This window comes from Lygodium microphyllum, chromosome 30 (assembly GCF_053477565.2).
Source record: "Lygodium microphyllum isolate KBCC chromosome 30, Lygodium_microphyllum_v1.1.10, whole genome shotgun sequence".
In the NCBI taxonomy this organism is placed as follows: domain Eukaryota; kingdom Viridiplantae; phylum Streptophyta; class Polypodiopsida; order Schizaeales; family Lygodiaceae; genus Lygodium; species Lygodium microphyllum.
This window is the reverse complement of record NC_141164.1, coordinates 83,165,823-83,187,680: the sequence shown is the minus strand read 5'-3', so window position 1 is coordinate 83,187,680 and position 21,858 is coordinate 83,165,823. Positions and strand designations below refer to the sequence as shown.

Genomic DNA, 21,858 nt, shown 5'->3' with positions numbered 1-21,858 from the left:
GCAACTAGCAAGATTCTCATTGGTGGCAGGAGGGGGAATGAGTTTCGGCTAGAGAGATCTGTCCGGCGAGGCTGCCCTCTTGCCCCATATCTCTTTCTACTCTTTGCGGAGGCAATGTCCTATTTTTCTCCGCTCACGAGTGAGTGGACTACATGGCCTGCAACTTCCAGTGAGGGAGAAGACTGAGCTGTTGGACTCAGAGTATGCAGATGATACCGCCCTTTATGTAGAAAATGATGAGCTAATGTTGGAAAGAGTGAGACTAGCTCTGGAGGTATTTTGCACTGTAGCTAGAGTGAAAATCAATTGGTAAAAGTCAGTTGGTTTTCATATACATTCGGACTCCAACACAGAGTGGAGTGTCCACCTTGGGTTCAGATGGGTGAGCAGGGGACAGGACCGTCCGATATCTAGGGTTCCAAGTGGGGCTCAACATCACTCCTACCCAACAAATTCTTCTAGTTCTCAACTCTATTAGGCGGAAGCTAACCTACTAGAGCACTATTCAACTTTCTTTAGCAGGGCGAGCCCTGGTGGTCAACTAGGTCCTCCTAGCGACGGCTTGGTACATCGCCTATTGTTGGTGTTTCTCCTCATCTTGTGTGGTTCAACTTCGCCACCTAGTGCGGAATTTTCTTTGGGCTGGCTCAAATGATTCCAAGGACTCCTGGGCCAAGGTGGCGTGGGCGACCATCATCCAGCATCGGTCTGAGGAGGGCTTGGGATCATTGACCCAAAGTTCCAAAGCCTGGCCCTTTTGGGCAAGCTTATGGTCCATGGTCTCACACCAGGTGGGCAGACCTGAAAGGTCCTTTTGCAAGAGGGTCTCCAGGAGTGTAGACCGAGGATTGGCGCGGATTGGAAGCCATCCTTGAGATGGATCTTCATGACTACCCAGATCATGCCACCCAGGTCGTCCTTCCTCCGCAGTTTACTTCGAGTGTGGCAAGGCCTTCACAAGGCCCTAGTTTAGAGGCCCCCAGGCTGCCAGGAGGAGATAGACCACCAGTCGGTGGTCACTCAGGAACCACCAGGTCAGAGATTGGGACGGGATATACATAGATGAGCGATCAAGATGTGGTGAGAGGTGTATAGGATGATGGATCAAGAGGTGTTGCAGTGGGCATCAGGATGTCAACAAGGTGCTGAGCTAAGGAGGAGGGAGATTGACTCAGCAATCCCTCAAGAGTGGCTAGATCCCCTGATCCGACAATCGGTGGAGCCTGGGGAGGTGTGGGCTGCTAGATTCTCACTGGCAGGTATCCCCTTACAAGTGGCAGGTAGAGTGGATGATGCCCCCTACAGGACTTTCTTTACCATGTAGGATGGGGGGCGTCTGACTCTCAACAAAGGATAGCAGGATGAGGAGATTGTTGTCCTTTCCTAGAGAAGGATCCATGTGGTCGCACTCCAAGGGAAGACCTGGCGACTAGACCCTTATGTGCCCTGGGAGGAGTTTCGGGAGTGGCACCTTTGGATATGAGAGAGCACGCCACTTGATGAGTTGGAGTGGGATCCTGGAGAGTGGCTATGGCCGGCTACTGCAGTCACCAAGAAGCCTCCGAGGTTCTTGGAGTACACAACCAAGATTGGTAGACATGTACTGATGCAGGAAAACATGGATTGGGCGCCTTCGCGCAACAAATATTGGGCAGAGGATAGCATCACGAATGCCTTCCATTGGACCTTGTGGCATCGCCTATGGGACAACTAGAGGCCAAGGAGAGTGTCGTATTTCCTTTGGCTTTTGGCACAAAGGGGTTTCGTTGTTGGGAGTTGGTTGGCCCAAATGAAGTAAGATGGAGGTTGTAAGCACTGCCCACAGCAGCACTTGGAAACCCCAAAGCACTGCCTGTGGTCTTGCGAGGCGGCACAGCTCATGTAGAGAGGAGCCTGCCATATTCTCCGCCGTGTGGCACCCAATCTTGGATGTATCTTGTGGGGAGCTTTTTGCTGGTAGACAATCAGCCAGGGCCATCACCTCTTGTATGAGGCCGGGATGCAAGACAGGATTTTTCTCATCGAGGCTAGGTCGTATGCAATGGTCGGCTTGGAGGCTTTACCTACCCACCAAGTATTGGAGCCCACAGTAGAGCGCTCAGAGGTATGGGAGATCATAAGTAGTCTTACAGGATGGCACATTTGAAAGGCATGTTGTCAAGTGGTTTTTGGCGGGGAGTGCCTTTCAGTATATGCGACTTTGGCAGAGCTTTGGATCTCCATCATCCACTCCCTCCGTAGCCAGTGTGACCAAGTGCAAGGCGAGTCTCGAGCCCGTCAGGAACTCCGTTTCACTTTCTGCGCACTTGGGAAGGCCATGACCGGTTCTTCATGATACAGGCGGGTAGCCCCAAATGGCGATACACCCCCCCACCCCCCCCACCCTCCCGGCTTCTTGCCCCCATCCCCGCTAGATCGCCTTGAGAGGCTTGTATACATGATGGATTTGTGATTTGCATCAACTCCAGCTAGTCTGTTGAGCATGTGCACTTCGTTGTATTTAGCCTTCTGAGTAATATAATTAGCCACACTTTACTTGCAAAAAAAAATCATAAATATCAGCCAATTTTGACAATAAAACTCTAAAATCTCTCTCACTATCTTCCTCTTCATTCTCTTAGCCAATTCACACCATCTCTCAAGAGACAGCCAAATTCAGTCCCAAGAGACTGCAATTGAAGAATTTCAGCTAGCTCTAATTTACAGTATAAATTAAATTTAAGGCCTGGTACTTGAAATTCAACAACTGAAATATGGGGATTTCAAAGAGTTTCAAGTGGCCAGCCAACCAACATTAAGTTTGAAGCAGAATTTGTCATCCAAGGAGCAACTTGAAGGCCAATCCTGAAGGAAAACAAGGGGCAAATTGGTTTGAAGGCTTGTTGGTTGCTATGAACAACAAGTTCTATTGAAGATTGAATGAGATTAGGCTAGATCTTGCTATACTTCAACCTTTAGCAATACAAGTTAAAGAAATACCACAGTGGACACCAATTTTGGGGCCAACCAAGACTCAAGTGTCCAATGTCCAAGATTAAGTGGCAACAATTGCATTTTCGATTTATGTGAAATTTGTGCTTGTTGTAATTATAATCAAGTTATTTACCATCCTCTCCAAGGAGGAAGGCTGGTTTCAAACTCCCACCGATCCTAGCCCACCAATGTAACTAGAGATCTCATCAATGTATATCCCAAAGATTGTAAATGATAGGGGGAAACCCTACTTCACTACAATGGTGCCAACGACGACCTCCTCTGACATTCCTCTAAGGGCTAGGGGCTTGAACCTACTCTATAACTGTGAAGATGAAATCAAAAGTAGAGTATCCTCTCCAAGACCTAATCTATCTATGCAACCCACATCTGTGTCCCTTTGCTCACTTGCTCCACTCGCTCTCTAGTACCGATCCATAAAGCTTGGCTTTGTGGCAAACGCATCTCCCCATGCATTCAGTAATTTCTATTGGTCTCACACCCCTGTTTATGGCTCACTGGACTTCTCACTGGTCAGAATTTCCAGTAAAAAGCCCAATCACAGTCTTGTCAGTCACCATCAAGCTATAATGACTTGCATACATTTCTTGTTGGTAAAGGACTCAGGATCATCATTTAAGTTGTTCGCTCCGGTATTGGACACTTAGTAAGTTAGTATGGTGCCTTTCTTGTGCTTGGCCCATTTTTTGTAGAGTTGGTCACTCATGGTTAAGCCTCTTGCAAAAGGTGCATCTCTTACGTTGTCTTTAGCCATGAAGGCCCCTTGAGGGGGGTCAAGGTCACATTTGCAACACTCTCCTCCATCAAAATGGCTATCATTTCTTCATTCTTCAAATCCGTTTTGAGCACAGGAAAGTCTCTCTATATTGTCTTCCTTGGCAAGGTTGTTAAGAAGTATTGCCTTCTTATCATCATCATCATCAGGAAGACTTGGAAGAGCAGTGAATTGTTGAAATAGAAGACTCATCCCTTCAAGGTGTTGCTTGAGATTGCTTAGGTTTTAATAGATTGCATAGTATAATTGCATTTTGATAAATAGGTTCAAATTGTTGAGACTGTTACTAGTAGTTTGAAGAGTATCCCATACCTCTTCACAGTTTTCCTCAGATCAAGATAATGTAAAAGATTGTTTGCAGTACCCAATCCAATGCACTAATGTGCACACATTCTTGTCGCACCAAGTTGCATGTTGAGTGGTGTTGTTACAGGCTTTTTCAGGTTCTTTGGTGGTGGCATACTTCCTCATGTGGAGCGGTGGCTGGTTTTCCAAAAGGTGAACCTGGGACCCGAAAACTTTAGGATGTAGATTCTTTATTTGGAGATACTGATAGATAACATTGTGATGCAACAGGCAAGGAAGAGATAAGTAAAGAAAACATGATAGATAGAGCTGAGAGACAAAGGTTGCCTTTTGAATGGAAAGATCAAAGATAAGAGTGACATGTTAAAAACATTTGCAAGAGCCGTATGCATTACCACTTAGAAGCAAAGGAACAGTTGAACCTTACACATTAAACCTTATGGATTAAGGTTTAATGAAAACTTTATGATTACACTTTGGAGGAGAGTTGGTAACTACCCCAGTCAACAAGCTATAGGGAGGCAGAAGGTGTGTTAACTTCTACCACATATTGCTAGTCAGATAGTAGAGTTAAAGAGCATTATTTTGATTTTCCCTAGATTCAGAGTCACATTCCTCTCTGTGCAGAAAGAATGCATGCCATCAAGATAGCAGTCAAGAGGAACCTGAAATCAGCAGAATGTGATCAGCATATTTTAAGATAAGGATAAGGTCCTACAACGGGCACATCCTAGCCCACCAATCTTATCGTGAAATTTGTGATCTCGTTGATATATAGTCCAAAGAGTGAAATTACGAGGAACAAGAGATTGGTTTCAGACCTGTTGAATCCAAGAAGTAATAATTCAATCTACATTCAAACTGCTTACCAGAGGAGGAAAGATTTCCCCATGTATGGTCTAAATACTTGAGAACTTCCAAAAATGCATCTTCCACAGAAATTCTGCCATCCACAGAGGGCCACCTGGCCATGATATCTTCACCATCATGAGCTCCCGCGATCTGATTCACCACATCCAAGTTCTAAGCTTTATACACACATTCAGAACTCCAATTGTTTGTTTTCTGGCACAATGATGAACACAGAATGCTACTCAAAAATAATGCTCACCTGAAGATGTTTTATGACTGTTTCAAAACGTGGAGGACTTCGTAACTGTAAAGAAGGCCATGAAAATTCTGGAGGCACAAAATTTGTTTTTGTGATCAAGGGTGAGCAAGTCCAAGCAAGAGGCCAGTCCTTCATCAGCACCGCTTGTTTGTATGAGGTAAGAACTTTTCTGCTTGGTGTTCCATTTTCAATCGGCAATCCTATCTCAGCTGGGATAAATGCAATTTCACTCAACTGTTGACAAAAGCTGTTCCCATAAACAGATGCAAAGTTCTCTAAAACAGCCTCAACAACCATGCTTGCAGTCAAAAAAACATCTTCAGGTACTGCCCCTAATCTAACGTTAGTTCCACTAGCTTCTGCTGACTTATTGACTCCAATCTCCTCCACTTCTCTTGCACATTCCAGCAAAATCTTAGCATCTACTACACACTGCAAGCCTGTCTTGCGGAGAATGTCAAGCCATTTATCACTGCTATACCTGGCAGATGGAAATCGAACAGTTCTATTTTTGTAGACATTCCTGAACAATGCCACATGTGGATCCAAAAGTTCTCTTGGTCTGAACAGATCTCTACATGCATGGTCCCCACTTGATACAAACTTCATGTCTGCCAAAGCACCTACAATAGTATCATCAGTCTGTAAGCTGTCCCAATTTGTATACAAATAATGTAAAATGGTTTCCTGATCAGATACAGATTTGTTGTTGAATCCTGGAATGCAGAATCGCAAAAGCAATTCATTGTTTGATAGTTCACGAATCCCTAGGGTTCTATACAAAAGGCCACCCATCTCAGGTGGATAATACTGTAAACAAAAGTCATTTTGAGGTTGAAAAAATGCCTTCGGAGTTATAATGCAGTGAGATGATGGGTCAACTGAAGTATAAACACCAGTTGTTGTCTTATAAATCGGTAAAGACCTAAGTATTGTGAGATCTGCACTGCTGTTCAGAGTATCTGTAGATGAAGAGGAGTGGAAATCAAGAGCAAAAAGTGAAAACAAAGCATCACAATCAGAAGATAGCAAGGATAAGTTTGATGCTACAAATACGCCAGCTTGCAGGGCAGTTAAAAGCTTTGATCTGATGACCTGACCAAGACTTTGTCCACTTGAAGGGACACAGACCTCCACCACTTTGCAATCCAAAAAATTTTGATCAAAAATGGGAATGCAGCATTTCTTCAGAACTGAAAAAACCCATGGATGGCTTTCCTGAATGTCTTTGAAAGAACTCTGGCAGTAGTCAGAGGCATCAAGAACAATCTGATCACCATGCACAATTCCATGACCTGCACCAAAAACTTCAGTATTCTCTAGCCTTGGTGGAATGAACACCAAATCCTTATGTTGAATCTTTGTTAATAATGTATCATCAAGTACAGAAGGAATTAGAGGCCACTGCTGGAAATGAGAAAGATCATCTGTTGACGTTCCAACATTCTTCCAAAACATGCGCAACCACTCAGATGATGGACTTGGTACCCTGGATTCAGTAAGATAGTTCCATGCTACCCATGGGGCAGGGCCAATGCTTTTAACCCATCCTTTAGGTAGGGTGAGTTTCAAGTTATCAGATAACAGCTGAGGTGCAAATGGCTTTATTTGCAGTTTTTGCTGCAAGACATTGTTTGTGAAGATTTTCAAGAGCAATGGTCTCTCCAGACAGCCTGAGTGGATAAACCTTGAGGCTAAAGGTAGCATCAGCTTTTGCTGCTCGCTACTTCCTAGCCAAACTTCCATCATACCCAATCTGATAATCGCATTAGCTGCTGTTGGGCATGGCAAACCTTTAAGCTCACTCATCCATTTCTCAAAAGCATTTCCAGAAGATTCCGCTTCATGTGAACCTAAGAAATGTCCTTGCTGTGTATTCTTCTGACTTAACTCTGTACTCAAATCTTCAACAACACCCTTTCCAAACTGTACTATAGCTCGTCCAATGTTGGCCACAACACCCAAGGCATCCCCCCCTGGATCTTGGGCTACCAGTGAACTCCTACTCCTTAAGGATGTTGAATATTCTCTTGGCACTTCTTGGCTTGGTGAGCTCCTGCCCTCTCGTTCTTGTATTGGGAACTCATTACTCATCTCTGAGGACAGAAAATCTCTATCAGACCATTGATTCACAATTTCAAAATCAGAGCAGCAGTATTCGAGGAGTTCTAAATGCCATTCCAATGACAAATTTTTAGGACTAGAAAATGATGAAGACAAAAGAGATCTGACCATCCTCGGTGTTATGGTCTTTATGTCAACCCTAGCATCCTCCAACTCCTTCGTGAATTCACAGGGCACCACAAACACTTTATACTGCTCTTTTAAATAATCACAAACAGCAGCTGGTGGTAAAATTTGTTTTCTTTCAGCATTTGGATGATAAAGGAAAATTCCCTCAGGAGCCTTAGCAAGGCCTCCTCCATGAAGTTCCCACAAAGGCAGATCTGCAAGGCGCACAAACATTGGTCTAACCAACAGATCTACTAGCAGCTTCCTTTCTAAGCTTCCTGCATTGTCTTCGTTATTCTGTGGAGTCTGAATCAGGTTTTCAGCAATAGGCCAGAGTGAATAACATTGTTCAGCTAGGATCTTCCAGGTTCCCCTGGATATATGTGAGCTCACAAAATGGTTACCTTTTGGATAGGAAACTTGCCTTGCACGAACAGCCTCGCTCAGAAGCTGCAGGTATGCTTCACAGACACATACCATTAGCTCTTGATTCCACATTGAATGTAAAGGCAGGCTTACATGTTGTGGACCTGATGAACTAACAGTTTTCATTTCAGAGGTTTCCATAGAGGAGCTTGGAAAAAGATGCCTAAAACCTTCATGTGTTACAAGGAAGCAGCCTAAAATGTGTACTGGAAGTCTGAAACTAAAAGGTAATGGAAAAGGTGCCAAAATGCTGCTATTAAGAGAGCAAGATGGCATCACTCCGTTCCGCGAGACATGAACAGCAATACCAGCAACTGGGCTCAAGCTATATGATAAGAATTTCCTGCAAAGAATGATTATATGTTAGTGTTGAAACTTCAATTCCTGAAAAAATCTCTCTCCCTCCCTCTCCCTCTAGCAACATGACTCAAGTTTACCATTACATTCTTCCAAATCTTGATCCAACTTAAATCGTATATACATGAAAATGATCCTCCTTCCTGTCCTCTTCCCTCCAACATTGAGGATGGCATTACTTCATATGCAACTGTCCTATATATCATAAGATCCATGGTAAATATTACTGCCTATTCAAAAGGGTTTGACCCCCTCTCACAAACCATAGACTACAAAAGTTATGAATGTAAGAGATGTATGGGGGTCACAAATGTTAGAGACACCAGCAATGCCACAAAAGTCGCAAACAATCCAAAGGTTACAAATGTATTAGGCTCTTCTTGCTGTAAGTAAACATGTAGACACATTACACTAAGCTTAGATATGTATGCTGCATGATATCTCCCAAGCTCCCATTACAAAATTATCCACAGCCACAAGAGGTCAGGTCACTCAGAAGTTAGAACAATCTCTTATATAGGAACCTAGCAAAGAGAGGATCAGCCCAAAGCCAGAGACAAGCGGAGGTCACCCAGGAGCCTCAAATGCCTTGGATATAAGTAGCCCCATAGGTAGCAAAAGACAGCCCAACAATTTGAAGGCAATAACACTGGGTGTCGCAGTAGTTAGCCTGCCTTTAGTTTGTCAGTCTATCATCTCTTGGTTGTGAGCCCTAGTCAGAGTTTGACAAGGACATTTGGAGCTTTGACTATGCTTACCTTGTCAATTTTGTGTGTGTGTCAATTTTGCAGCCCTGCCTGATGATTTCCAACTCCCAGAGTGGCTGCAATTTTTTCTGGACTGCCCAAGTGCCACATCAGCATTTCTGTGACTGCATTAAATGCAATAGGACTGCACTTCATGCAGTCATCCACCAGCATCCATCGGCCACTTTTTGAGTTTTTCTGCTATATATAGCAGATGCAAAGTGGCCAGATCACTTCATTCTCTATCTCACAAGTGCTCCATCAGGTTGTTAGACATTAGTCATCCCCTGGACTAGCATTCTCAGGATACAATTGGTGCAGTCAATTCTCTCATAGGGACTTATGCATTTTTTCTGTCAGTTAGTAGGCATTTTCTGCACAATGTACGGGCACCTTATCACCTGCTAGGGCAGTGCCAGGTGGCAACCAGGCATTAGATCACTGATTACTTTATGTATTTATGAGCACTCGGCCAGTTTTCTGATCAGGTTGGTCGGTTTTGTTGGCCACCCAGCATATTACATCACTTTCTTTTGTGCTATTTATTGCCCCTTTCCATCATACCCTCCATCACTTGTCTTCCAATTATTGGCAAGAGAGATCCGGCTTGAGGAGGTACATTGACAGCCCTTGTACATCTGCCCTCTTCATTTCAGCATTCACTAACTGCACATTTCTATGTTCTTTTGTCTCTTTTCTCTCTCCCTCTTTTCTCCTATTTATTGTCTTTCAATCTTGTCCATATGCTTCTGCATTCACTCCACTGACATGGTATCAGAGCAATGTAAAAGGACTGATTGATCATGGGCAAACCTGATCTGGAGGATTCTTCGCAACAAAAGCCTGCATTTACAGCCTAAGGAGGCTAAGGTGAACAGGTACAGTGCAAAGAAGGAGCAAAGTTGTTGTTTTTTGCAGGTCCTTGCTATTGGTGAACAAGGGAAAGCTGCATTTTCAGCCTTTTGAAGCAGATTTTGAGTTTTCATCACCTCCGGCGGGTGAAACTCTTTGAGGACGAGTGGAGGAAGCCCTAGCATGCACTAGCACCGTGCACTGTGTTGGATGGGGATGCCCTTGTTTTTGTACAAGTCATTCCATTTACAATGTCGACCGAAATTGACGTGGAGTTTCATGCTATTATGAACCGTAAGGTCCACGTGTTGCCAGCTCTTCCTTCAAATCAAAAGCTAGATGGGGAGAATTACTGCATTTGGCACATAATGATGCTTGCCATACTAGAGTCTTATGATTTAGCAGAGCTTGTGACTAAGACTATGGACTGTTCTACGACCCGTGATGCCTCCAAGCTTTTTTCAAATGAGAAAGGCAAGTTGATGAAGGTATAGGCACATTGGGACAAATTGAATGCCTACATCCATTCTTTCCTCTTACTCTCTTGCACTCCAGCAGTCATTCCTCACATCAAGTACTTGACCGTGGCTCAAGAGATATTGCTAAAGCTTGATTAAATGTACAATTGGATGACCATGATGAAGTATCTTTTTAGGTTTTGATGAGGACTTTGAGTCCTAATAAGTTTTCTTCTATACGAAAGCATGTCAGAAGCTTTGGCAATTGCAAATGCAAGTCCAAAACGAAGGAAAGGCGATTACCTTGGAGGACATGGCAATAACTCTTCTTTCTCAGTTACCGCCTCGATTCAGTGCATTTACTCTACCTTGATTGCTCCAAGATGGACAGAGATCCTTAAGTGGGAGAAGTTGGTTCCTATAGTCTTGGACCAAGAGGAACAACTCAAAGCTTAGAATGCTCCTACGTCAGAGGCTTTGACTAGTCAATCTTCCCAATAGAAGGGGAAGAACAACAATAAGAAGCAAAAGGACAAGAAGTCCAAATAGGGCAAAGACAAGGAGTCTACTTGCCACATCTCTAACAAGACAAGTCATTGGAAGAAAGATTGCCCAACAAGGACAAGGACACTAAGAAAAAGAAGACTACAAAGGACTCACGAGCCATAGCTACTCCTTCATCCGCCGCCTTCCTCCATTTGGAGGTAATAGACGATGTTCCTCTGATGGCCACTAATGCAACAATGATGGCCCCACAGTCTCGTGAGTGGATTGTGGACAATGACACTTCCCACCACGACTCCTTCCGATTAGATTGCCCATATGTGTCTAATACATGGACAAATCCTTATGCTTAAAGGTGACAGTTCTTGGTCCGCATCAAAGGCAAGGGTGATAATGCAGTTGATTCTGAATGGGCAAGACAATGTCCACACATCAAAGGTGATCTATGTGCCAGGTTTCTTTTGAGTTCTTGATGGTGTTTCTCAACAGGTTCTTTGAGCAAGACATGAGAAGAATGGAGTCTACAAGCTACAGTCTTTTTCCGCCTTTCTTTCTCTTCTTTCTTCACAAACTCAAATTGAGCTCTAGCATGCTCAGTTTGGCCATCTCAACTACGAGTACCTTCCGAAGGCAGCTCGGGGTCAATTGGTGTGTGGGTTGCCAAAGATTTGGGTAAGACACCCCAATCTAGCATGCTCGGGGTCAATTGGTGTGTGGGTTGCCAAAGATTTGGGTAAGCCACCCCAATCTGGCATGCTCGTGGTCAACTAGTACGTGGGTTGCCAGAGATTGGGGTGAGCCACCCACTATGTGTATCTTATATTCGTGGCAAGCAGTGTAGGGATGCTATTCCCAGCAAGGCTTCACGACTGGCTTCATCAAGGCAATCAACCAACAAATTCCTTAGTACTTGCTACCTAGCATCAACGTGGATGCAACATTCCATATTACTTCAAATTGATAGGGAGAGGATGATTCCCTATGGCTTTCCCTTCCACATTGAGAGGGGGTGACCATCTTCTCCTAAGGTGACAAGATTTTGGTTCATTTCTTGCTTCAAAGACATTTATTATTTTGTACATTATATCATTATCTACATCCTCTACATTACAATGATTGTAAAAGGGTGCTTGGACAAGTAAACAATTCCCCTGCGAGGGCACTGTCCAATGTAAGAATGGAGATGGAAGCTCTCAACTAGGGACAAAGTAGACAATAGAGAGAGTGAGAGTGAAGATACAGCTCGACATACGATGCAATTTTCAAGTATGTAAGTAAGAGTACAAAGTACAACCGTTAGACCTTAGGGTTGAGTAATTGCCTTAAGGTGCGTTCACACCTGAAAGGTATAAAGTACAGTAAGTGACCGAGCTGTATAACATAAACACACAAATAGAAAATAATGTGACTAGGGGAAAAAACCTCTCCTACGGAGAGTAAAATGTGCCAAGTGTCCTACTACAGATCACCGATACTCCTTTGTGAGTGTAGGTATGAGTGAAACCCAACAAACCACCCTGGAGTGAAAAGTGATCAGCATACAAGGATCATCCACTAAAGGATATCAAATTTAGAGCATTGCGAAATGCTTCAAATTTGTGGCGAGGAAGAGCTTTGGTGAAGATGTCCACCACATTACTATTGATAGGATGGTAGACAAGGCTGATATCCCCTGCATGTAGCCTCTCTCTGATAAAGTGACAACATATCTCTATGTGTCTCGTGCGGGCATGAAACATTGGGTTCCATTCCACTACAATGGCACTCTAATTGTCAATAAACAAAGGAGTAGGATCCATGATAGATACATCAAGATCAGCCAACAAACATCTCAACCATACACATTCAACTATAGCAATGAATGTTGCCTTGTACTCAGCTTCACAAGAAAATGTAGCAACAATGGATTGTTTCTTGCTAAGCCAAGAAATGCAAGATAAGATAAAGAAAGAAATAGTTTCCACTTGTAGAGTGACGTGAATCAAAATCACCAGCCCAATCTGAATCACTATAAGCATGTAATTGCAAAGGTCCCTCCTTGGCATAAAGCAATCCAAGAGTCCTAGTACCATCTTTGTCCATCTTCACATTGAACTCCCTTGCCATAGAGCAACTAGATGCTTACAGTAATCACCGGCCCAATCTGAATCACTGTAAGCATGTAATTGCAGCAATCCCCCTTTGGCATAACCCAATCCAAGAGTCCTAGCATCACCTTTGTCCATCTTCACATTTTCAACCTCCTTTTTCAAGAAAGGAATGTGTGACTCATTTTTTCCAACAAACATTTACTTGAGTGTGAGCCACGCTACTCATAAAGAAGTAGTAGACCGTATATGCAAAATTATGGACCGTTGAACTATCAATGCAATCAGTGACAATGCTTGGGTGTCCTAAGTGTCCCAAACCTTCTATGTAGTTGTTCTTTGGAGAAGTGGCTGAGTTGGAGCTGGCTGCTAACTACGTCCTCCTTGGGGAGGAGTTGCAAGAGCCACAACTCCAGGACGGGGTCTTCTTCAACTCTAACTTACTTCCCAAACATTTTTAGCAAATGATGTGTTGCTCAGCACCGTCACGTTGTAAGCTTCCCCCACCCCTCGCTCCGTCTGATTGCACCCGCCCCCCAATTTGACCGCACCCCTCTCTCCACCTGATCGCGTTTCCCCCCCCCCCCCCCCCCCCGTCCATCCGCCCCGCCTAACCGTTTCCCCCTCGCCTAGACGTTTTTTCCCGCCTATCCACCCACACGACTGCCCCCCCCCCCTCCTAGCCCCACCTGGCCATTTCCTCCCGCCTGTAGCATGATTGTCCCCCCCCCCCCCCCCCAGCCTAGCCACGATGAGTTGTTTGAATCTGTCAAACAATCTGTACCTTTAGATTTAGCGCCTGGCCATTTCCCCCCCACCTGGCCATTCCCCCCTCGCCTGTCCGCCCAGGCGAGACTTCCCCCTCCCGCCCCGACAGTCCGCTGCCCCCCCCCCCCCCCCCCCCGGTGCGCTTCCCCTATCTGCAACCTCAGACCTGTCCACGGTGTATCAAAAACAACAGCGCTCCCCAGCCCTCGCCATTGATCCCCCCACCCTCCAGTTGCTCCCTCTATCTGCAGCAACTTCCCTCCGTCAGGTTGCACCGCGACGTGATTGGCAGTTCTCTTAGAAGGGATGCACAATGCAAACCTCTGATGGGATGCCGATACACTCAGCGAGTGCCCCCCAATCAAACACCTTGCGCGTCGTCCTCTATGAGGAGCAGCTCTTAGCCGTCCGAGCTAAGAAGCTAGAGCTAATGGAAACAGTGATTCATGGTCAGGTAGCAGGACATTCCCCAGCCAGAGCCCAGCTTCGGGACTGGCTTCACTCCACACTGCGCATAGGCACAGCGCAGATCGTGGAGGTGGTCCTAATGGGCCAAGGGATCTTCATGGTGGTCCGGCTCAATTCGACGGACGGAGCTTGCAAGTCACTCGCCAGTTCACCATATGTATCCACGAAGGGGGTCATATACATGGTCCCTTGGTACAGTGGCTTTACTGTGGAGGCGTTTGCACTCCACGACGGGTTTCTTCGCCACCCGGTTACCCTTCTTTTTCCCGGCCTGGCTATAGAGTATCGCCAATTGGTGGAAGACTTTGGACGGCTCTTTGGCATTGTCCTTCCCCCGTCTTTCACAGATGCAGTGACAGCAGTAGAAGTCCCAAAGGTACAGGTGGCAGTGAGAGGTCAAGAATATCCCACAATTCCTAAAGATTGAAGCAGGTGAGCACTCCTTTAGGCAACAAGTCATTGTGACAAGGCAACCAGGGCAGTACCTACGCTGCCACGACTTTGGGAATCAGGCAGCAGTTTGTATGCGTTTCGGAGCCAAGGCAACTCCACCGACAGGCCTGCAGGTGGACGCTGACGACTTCACACAAGCCCAAAGACGACAAAGAGGGAGACGGCAAGGGGGGGGGGGGGGGGGGGGGGGGGGGGGAGGGGAGGGGGGGTGGCGTAGCCAACTCCTCAGATCCAATCTCAATAGCAAGGTACAAGCGGGCGAGCAACGCCCCCTCGGTAGAGCACTCCACAGCCCCCCCTGTCCGTCTCACCCAGCAGGCCCACAACCCCCCACATCCTCCACCCGCACCACAGACTGCATCACCTGAGTTCTTACTATCCTCTCACCCACCCCCCCCCCCCCCCACAAACATCCCATGTCCCCCCCCTCCCCACACCCACCATGCATCTCCGTCCATGTTGGGGGTAAAGGCCCCTCCGCCTAGCCGCCCGTGTATTACAACACTGACAGTCACCGCCACTGCACACTGCAGGTGGCGGGCGCCCGTCACCGTCACTTTATTCTTTATTCTTTTAGTGACAGTTTGAATAAAGGAAGGCCCGGTCACACATTATGACTGTTGGAGTTTCCATTTCTTGTCTCTCTCTTTCTTGCTCTTGCTCTCCCGCCATAGCTCTTGAGTGCAAGCTTCGATCCTTCTCTCCTTTCAACTAGTATCAGAGCTCGGCTTCGACTCTTGAGCTTGGCTCGTGGCATTCTCAGCTTCCCATCAACTCCCCACTTGCATTGGGTCTCCTTTCCTGCAGCCATAGCTCATTCTCTTGAGCTCCCGTCACTCCCCGGCTTCCCGAGCTTCTTCCCGGCCTATTGAGGCACCATCAGGGCATTGACATTGAGATATTGCTTCATTATTTCAGAGATTTTATTTCAGTCCACAAGTCTACGCAAACAGGGCAACCACCATTGAAGCTTCCAACCTTCATATCTCTTTGCCACCGGTTGTGGGCTGCTAGAGGCTTGTTCCCAGGCCCCTTTGGCTCATGTTTGAGCCCTCCAACCACTCTTGATCTGCCATGTGGACCAGCAGAACCAGTAGCAACCCCACGCAAATTTGCGCCTGTTTTCTGGACAGCCACACAGTCAGCCACTTCAGCTCCACCTCCAGCTTGGCATTAAGCACTTGTTCGGGCTTCATTTCGGGCTTCTTGCACATGTATTCATACTTGGCACTGATCCTTTGAGATTAGGCATTGGTTGGTGGCTGAAAACAGTGTTTCAGGACTGTTATAAACAGTCCACAGACATTTGATGCTAGTGCTACATTCACAATTTATGCCTATGCTTGTTTGGGCATGACTACATAACCGGTTTGATGCCTATTGCATCCCGATTGATTTGGGGATTGAAGCTACATGTAATGCTATGATTTTGGCCTGATTGTAGGGCTGGAAATACTTAGTTTATAACATAAATGCAAGCTGAATACTCTTGGGCTGAAGCTATCTTTCATGCTTTGACATATGCCTATTGGTTCCGGGTGTATGTCTTGGGTTATGCTATGATGTATTGATCATCAAGGGACGACTTTGAGCTTGTCATTGGATCCGGATGCTTTTGGAAGCTTGAGCTTATTTCAGCCCGCACTTTTTGACATTGGTCTATGCTTGACAGTGGTCAGTGCTTTGACAGTTATATGCTATTTGGGTACATGCTTACCCAACGCCTACGGCTTGATGCATTTGTCTTGGCACAGTCTACCATGTACATGTTGAGCTTTAGACTTGGCTTGGATTCTCATTTGCTATTCCGGAATTTTGTATTGGATGTCACTTTGGTTGTCAGAGATATTTATTGGGATGTATGTCTTGCTCATGGATGCTACCTACAGCTGCTTTGTAGCCGTCATGCTCTTGGGATGCTATTGAGGCATTGTCTTGGTTACCTGTCTTTGGTACTTTGACTTGGTTTAATTGAGCTGTTGAGCTCGTTTATCCACCTTTTGTGCCAGTGGGAGCATCTTGTATGCTTGACCGACATTGAGCAGGAGGTTTATGCTATTTGGGCATTTTGCAGATACTTAAGACCTTGGGATCTCTTACACTTAAATGTTGCATGGTTCATGCACTGATATCTTGGAGTTGCTTTTGACCTGAGCTTGGGCTTTGCACTCTTGTGAGCATACACCTACTAGTGTCTGGTCTTGCCAGTGTTATGTATACTTTGCCCTATAGTCCAGGGGATATGCCTACTCACTGAGGGATGCTTTGGTGACATGTTTGGGTGTTTGCTCAAGGTCTTGATGACTGTTTGGTGCCAATTTATGTCCGTTTATGGCTGGTCATGACTTGGCTATCCTTCTCTCCTTTCAGTCCATTCCACCATCCCTTGATCCTTTCCCCCCCCCCCCCACCACCTCCCCTACCAAGCACCCCCCCTGATCCGCACCCGATTCAGGTGATCCCCCCCCAGACCCACCCCCCCTCCTCCCACAGGAGGTGATGAGCCACACACACCTACCTCCTCGCGACAGCAATCTTTCCCCGCCCACACAGCCACCAACTCATCCGCCCTGCCACCCGTCATACCTTTCCGAGACAGGCACAATTGTTGCCACAAGAGTTCTTCCGCAGTGGCCCATGGTCCTACCTGAGAGTTGCAGAGCACGGAGAGTTCCCACTACCTCTAGAGGTGGGGATCTTCGTGGTTCATAAGTCAAGGAGGGGCAAGGTCCATCTACTAGCACCACCGAACGGACCAAACTACGCCTTTTTTCTTCAATCCTCTTACTCAGGGGAGTGGACAACTACACAGATAGAGGAGTTGAAGAGTCAGTTGGCGGGTCGCATCTCCCAGTGGATGGGAGATGAAGGATTAGCATTGTTTGCACAGCAGCGGCCTGGTTGCATGATGAACATTAACTGGTGGGATGGTGCCTAGGTCCCACACTTGAGCATTATCTTTCGAGCCCCTCCACAATGGAGAGCTCCGAGGGACGTGATCGAGTGGCCCCTAGCACAGGCGGCCCGTTTCTACCAATGTAAAGAGTCATGACTCTCAGCATGGCTGATAGATGCATTGATAGTACCACCTGGAACATCTATCACCCCTATGGTCCGGCCGAGGGCCACCATAGAGAACTGGAGTTCACCATCCAGACCGGTGGCAAAGCATACTTGTATGCCTTAGTTTCTCCTTCTCATCAGCAGCATCCACACCGAACAGATGCCTATTCGGTCAATCATAGGTTTCCCCATGAGCATACACCTTGCATCGTGAAATATGAATAGTCTCCACTACAATAGGATACGTGGTTCAAGGAAGTTGATTGTTCGGAACGAGTTGCAACCTGCCCTTGCCGGACGGATCGACATCTTGCTTCTGCAGGAGCACAAGCTCACCCCCACCCAAGCCCAATGAGTAGGGAAGGTACTTCCGAGCAGCTCGCACACTTACTGGGACCACAACATAGGTGCCCACAACAGGAGTAGAGGCGTATACACCTCTATTGGCCCGAGTCTCACCGCCTGTGTACGAGACCACGGGATGATAGTAGCAAGGAGGGTTCTATGGATCACATTGGATATTGGGGACTCGTGCATTGGAGTCCTCAATGTCTATGCCCCTACAGAGTCTAGGGCATGCAGCAAGTTCTGGGTGGAGATCGTAGATGGACTCCTAGAGGTGGAATCTTGGATCGTTGGAGGAGATTTCAACAACCTGGAGGCTTTGGAGGACCAGTAAGGCAAAGGCAAAAACACCACGGCATGGCTAGGGAGGAGCAGGAGGCATTGGAGGTCTTTTTCTTGTAGTTGGAGCACGTGATGCCTGGAGAGACCCTGCCTTCCACACGAGGGAGAGGTCCTTGGACTTCTCTTGGGGATACAGGCGGCTACGTGGAGTCCTGCTAGAGCGGTTGAACAAGTTTTATGTGGAAGAGTGGGAAGGCTCTCATGGAGGCCAGATTGAGCAATTGGCAGGCACCACATTGTCTGATCATTGCCTGGTTCTCCTGACACTTGACCCCCCAGCATCTGCCCTAGACACACGATCCTGTCGGATCCCTGACTCGATCTACAAGAGGGAGGAGGTGACAAGATAGATAGAGCAGATTTGGACGGATTTGGACCAGAGAGTGGGACAGGAGAGACCGGATAGCACAGGAGGTTGCAGAGGTCCTAGCCGATTCGAGCAGAATCTGCCAAGAGGCAACCATACAGGCCAAGCAAGAGTGTTGGGAGGAGGAGAGAGCACTCCGGCAGGACCTGGCAGCCACGTAGATGTTATTACAGGAGGCACCAGGGGATCCTACCCTCCACACACAGGAGGTGGAAGCGCGCAAGTGCTCGTAGTTCTCTTTCCCAACCTCAGCAACCTTCTGGGCGAGGAAGGGGGACATGATGTGGAGGGAGTTCTTCGAGGTTCACCAACCTCGCACCGCAGGAAAACAAATACGCAGCCTTCCGAATCAGTATGGGAGGACTTGGTCTAGCTCAGACGAGGTGATGGAGATTGCCACCGACTATTACACACGCCTTTTCTTACAGGAGACAGCTTCAACTAGAGGAAAGAGATGTAGACATCAGGTATGGGATCACATCCCATCCCTCGTCACAAAGGAGATGGGATGCTCCCTCCTAGCTCCCTTAATAGAGAATGAACTAGAGGAGGCTTTCCATACACAGGATGGGCAGAAATGCACGGGGGAGGATGGCCTCTCTAAGGCATTCTTCACTACTTACTGGGAAGTGGTAAAGGACTCCCTACTGATGGCCTTCCAGGAGATTTTCACTTCAGGACATATGCCAGGGAGTCTCTAGGCAGGTCTTATCAGTCTTCTCCCCAAAGGGGGAGGAGATCGGATGGAGCTTTCCCAATGGAGACCGATCACCTTATTGTCAGTGGCCTCTAAGGCACTGGCAAAGATGATCGGTAGGCAACTACGCCCCGTGCTTCCAGACATCATTCATGACACACAGACAAGCTTTGTCCAGGATAGGAGCATCCTTGACAATGTATTTACCTTCTTTGAGGCGACAGAGTGGGCTCACTACACAGTGGGCAGAGACTGGCCGTACTACTCTTGGATTTTAAGAAAGCTTATGACAGGGTAGACTGGGAGTTCCTAGAAGGCACCATGGTGAGGTTGGGATTCCCCCAAGTTTGGACTTGCGGAGTCTCCACCCTTTACAGATCGGCCACCAGCAAGGTTCTTATAGGAGGAAGGCGAGGGGAGAAGTTTCAGCTGGAGAGATCGGTTCGACAGGGCTGCCCCCTCACCCCATACCTGTTTCTACTCTTTTTAGAGGCAATGTCTCACTTCCTCAGGTCACGTGTGAGCGGATTACGCAGCCTCCAACTTCTAGTAAGAGAGGAGACTGAGTTGTTAGACTCAGAGTACGCAGACGATACAGCCTTCTACATAGAGGACGATGAGTTGATGCTGGAGAGAGTGAGGCTGGCTCTTGATGTGTTCTGTTCTGTAATGGGAGCGAAAATCAACTGGCAAAAATCAGTTCATTTCCTCACAGACCCAAACTCTAGCACGGAGTGGGGCGTCCACCCGGGATTTAGATAGGTGAGAAGCGGGCAAACCGTCCCTTACCCAGGGTTCCAAGTGGGACTCGAGGGGACTATCCTAAAAAGTGAGGGTACTCCCTTGAATCACCAATTAAGATTTGATCTATAAGTTTATGCATGGCTAGGTTAAGTGCACAACAAATGAGACATGTGAGTGTATTGATCAGTTCTCTCTCTCTCTCTCTCTCTCTCTCTCTCTCTCTCTCTCTCTCTCTATATATATATATATATATATATATATATATATATATATATATATATATATATATATATATATATATATATATATATATATATATATATATATATATATATATATATATATATATATATATATATATATATATATATATATATATTGCACATGCACAAGTCAACCTTTGATCTATAAGTTTTAGCCATGCAATTCTGCAGACATACTGATTGACAATCAAGCATCAAATCAGAATGAAAATGAAAGTCACAAAAAACTCTCTACATATTGAAAGCAGCAGCCAAGCCAGGACAACTGCAGCAAGAGGGAGAAGTGGAAGTGGAATGCTGTAGATGACAAGCTGATCAAATATTAGTGGAATCAGATGGAGGTCAAATTAGAAGCATACAGCAGCAAAAAATCCCAGCAATGAATGCAAGAGAAGAAGGACAAGAAAGCACGATGAAGAGGAACACTGATGGGCAGAAGCAGAAATGAAGTTAATGCAGTCCAGGTAACAGGTCTGAAAGGAGGCGCAACAATCTTCACAGCAATCAGCAAATGGCAGGAGCAGGTGAAACCAAGCACAAGACAAAACGGTGGCATCTGGAACCCCATGTGAGCAGCCAAAAGCAACAAGAACCAGCTTTACTTTCTCTCTTCCATGACAGTCACATGCATTTGCACATGCATATAACAGAACAGTTCCAAAAGTTGTGTGCTATCCATTGCCATCAAGTACTCCCCAAGAATTGCACCTAACAGCTTCCACAAGCTCAATTGCTAGGGAGGCATCTGTACACCACCAATTGGTGCTGGATTCCTTGACACTAAGGCATATATAGCATACTATTTCAAGTTTAGTTTCACAACTACATAATTGGATCTCCACAATGAGATCTTATCATCCATGTGTGTTCATATTTGGGGCTAATAAATCAGTAAGGTCTTGAGGAGACATTCAATATATCTATTCAGTGATTCTCAGTATAATGTCAAGAGTAATTTAGTATAGCAAACATCTTAATGGCTGTGTTTCTTTAGAATATTCAGGTGATGAGCAGAACAAAACATAAAAATACATAATCAAATGTACCTACAAGCCTACTTATCCACTGCCAAGTAAGCTTCGCACAACTAGCTCGAGGGGGCAAAAACAGAAAAGAAACATCACACCACATTATCGAAATTAGCTATGACCCTACCTATCTACTGCCAAGTTCCGTGTCTGACCAAATCCAAAGCCTAGTACAACCAGCCATTTGTCCATGACATAATTCCCATTATCATTTATGAAAATATCTATTGTGTTCATTTTTGTTGAGTTGGTTGAGCTGTTGAAAATGTTAGAGATCTGAAACTTCTTCCAACTTTTCCCCACAAAAGGGTTCCGCAGACTGACACAAGCCGGATCAACCTTCAGTGAGAAAAACTCCTGCAAAGCAACTCCTCCTGCTTGCCATTTCGACAAATGCACCTGCAAATTGACAAAATGCATTTAAAAACACACCACCACTGCCATTCAAGTTGCAGAAGATTTGCATAAAATA

The 21,858-nt window shown here is 46.0% G+C and overlaps 1 protein-coding gene across 2 annotated transcripts in view; it reads right to left on the bottom strand.

Moving 5' to 3' along the window:
• The window catches only part of LOC148010054 (Zinc finger, C3HC4 type (RING finger) family protein), a 204,293-nt gene that overhangs the window by 98,154 nt on the left and 84,281 nt on the right, over positions 1–21,858 (bottom strand). For both annotated transcript variants that reach the window (XM_087672510.1, XM_087672511.1), the window contains 3 exons: positions 21,514–21,785; positions 5,187–8,187; positions 4,945–5,077 (listed from right to left, as the gene is read on the bottom strand). In XM_087672510.1, the coding sequence (XP_087528636.1) occupies positions 4,945–5,077; positions 5,187–8,187; positions 21,514–21,785 (3,406 nt within the window). The remainder of the gene's footprint in view (positions 1–4,944; positions 5,078–5,186; positions 8,188–21,513; positions 21,786–21,858) is intronic.